At 27.3% G+C, this 776-nt stretch overlaps 1 protein-coding gene across 1 annotated transcript in view; it reads left to right on the forward strand.

Moving 5' to 3' along the window:
- LOC137621960 (uncharacterized) overlaps window positions 1-328 on the forward strand; it is an 864-nt gene extending 536 nt beyond the window's left edge. Inside the window, exon 1 of the mRNA XM_068352457.1 lies at window positions 1-328. This exon is cut by the window's left edge and continues 536 nt beyond it. Coding sequence (XP_068208558.1) covers window positions 1-328 — 328 coding nt within the window.
- Window positions 329-776: the final 448 nt, after the last annotated feature.

Raw genomic sequence — 776 nt, forward strand, 5'->3', positions numbered from 1 at the left:
GTTCCCTCCAAGTGTTTGGAGTGTATATGAACGTGTTCTTAGTGAACTTCCACGTACCAATAATTCATTAGAAGGGTGGCATCGGGCAATACAGATGTCCGTAGGTCATATGCATCCTACAATTTACAAATGTGTTAATATTTTAAAACTAGAACAAAATCATACAGCAAATAAAGTGATCCGGATAGATTCGGGGCAAGACATTGGAAAAAACACTAAATATGTAAGAGTCAATAAAGCAATATCTAGAATTGTTAGTGAATATTCTTCAACAGAACCAATAGAATACCTCCGGTCAATATCTTATAATATTAGCTTACAGAAATAGTTTTTTTTTATTTAGATAAATTGTTTTTACTTTAAAAAAAAAAATTCAATGTCATAACAATTTCATTTTCTTACTTTAAAGAAATGGTTATTTTACTTAGATAATTGTATTTATCTCAAATTTTTTTACTATATTTCATGTTAATTACTTGTAATAAATAAATGAGTGTCCCATATTGAATAATTGTGTTTATTATCCCTAATTGTTTTTATTTATATTTTATGGTAATTCATAACAAAGTAAGATTGTTCAAAATTGTTCAAATTTAAAAAAAAAAATTTTCAAGATTGTTTAACAAGCTTTGAAATGTTAACGATAATATATCAAACGATTGTAATAGCCAAACACGAATACTGAGAGAGAAAGAGAGAAAGAGTTTGAAGAAATGTTTACTTTTCCTAAATGGAATGATTTTCACGATGGTTACTACACGACTGTAATAACCATG

Source organism: Palaemon carinicauda, chromosome 28 (genome assembly GCF_036898095.1).
Source record: "Palaemon carinicauda isolate YSFRI2023 chromosome 28, ASM3689809v2, whole genome shotgun sequence".
Lineage (NCBI taxonomy): Eukaryota > Metazoa > Arthropoda > Malacostraca > Decapoda > Palaemonidae > Palaemon > Palaemon carinicauda.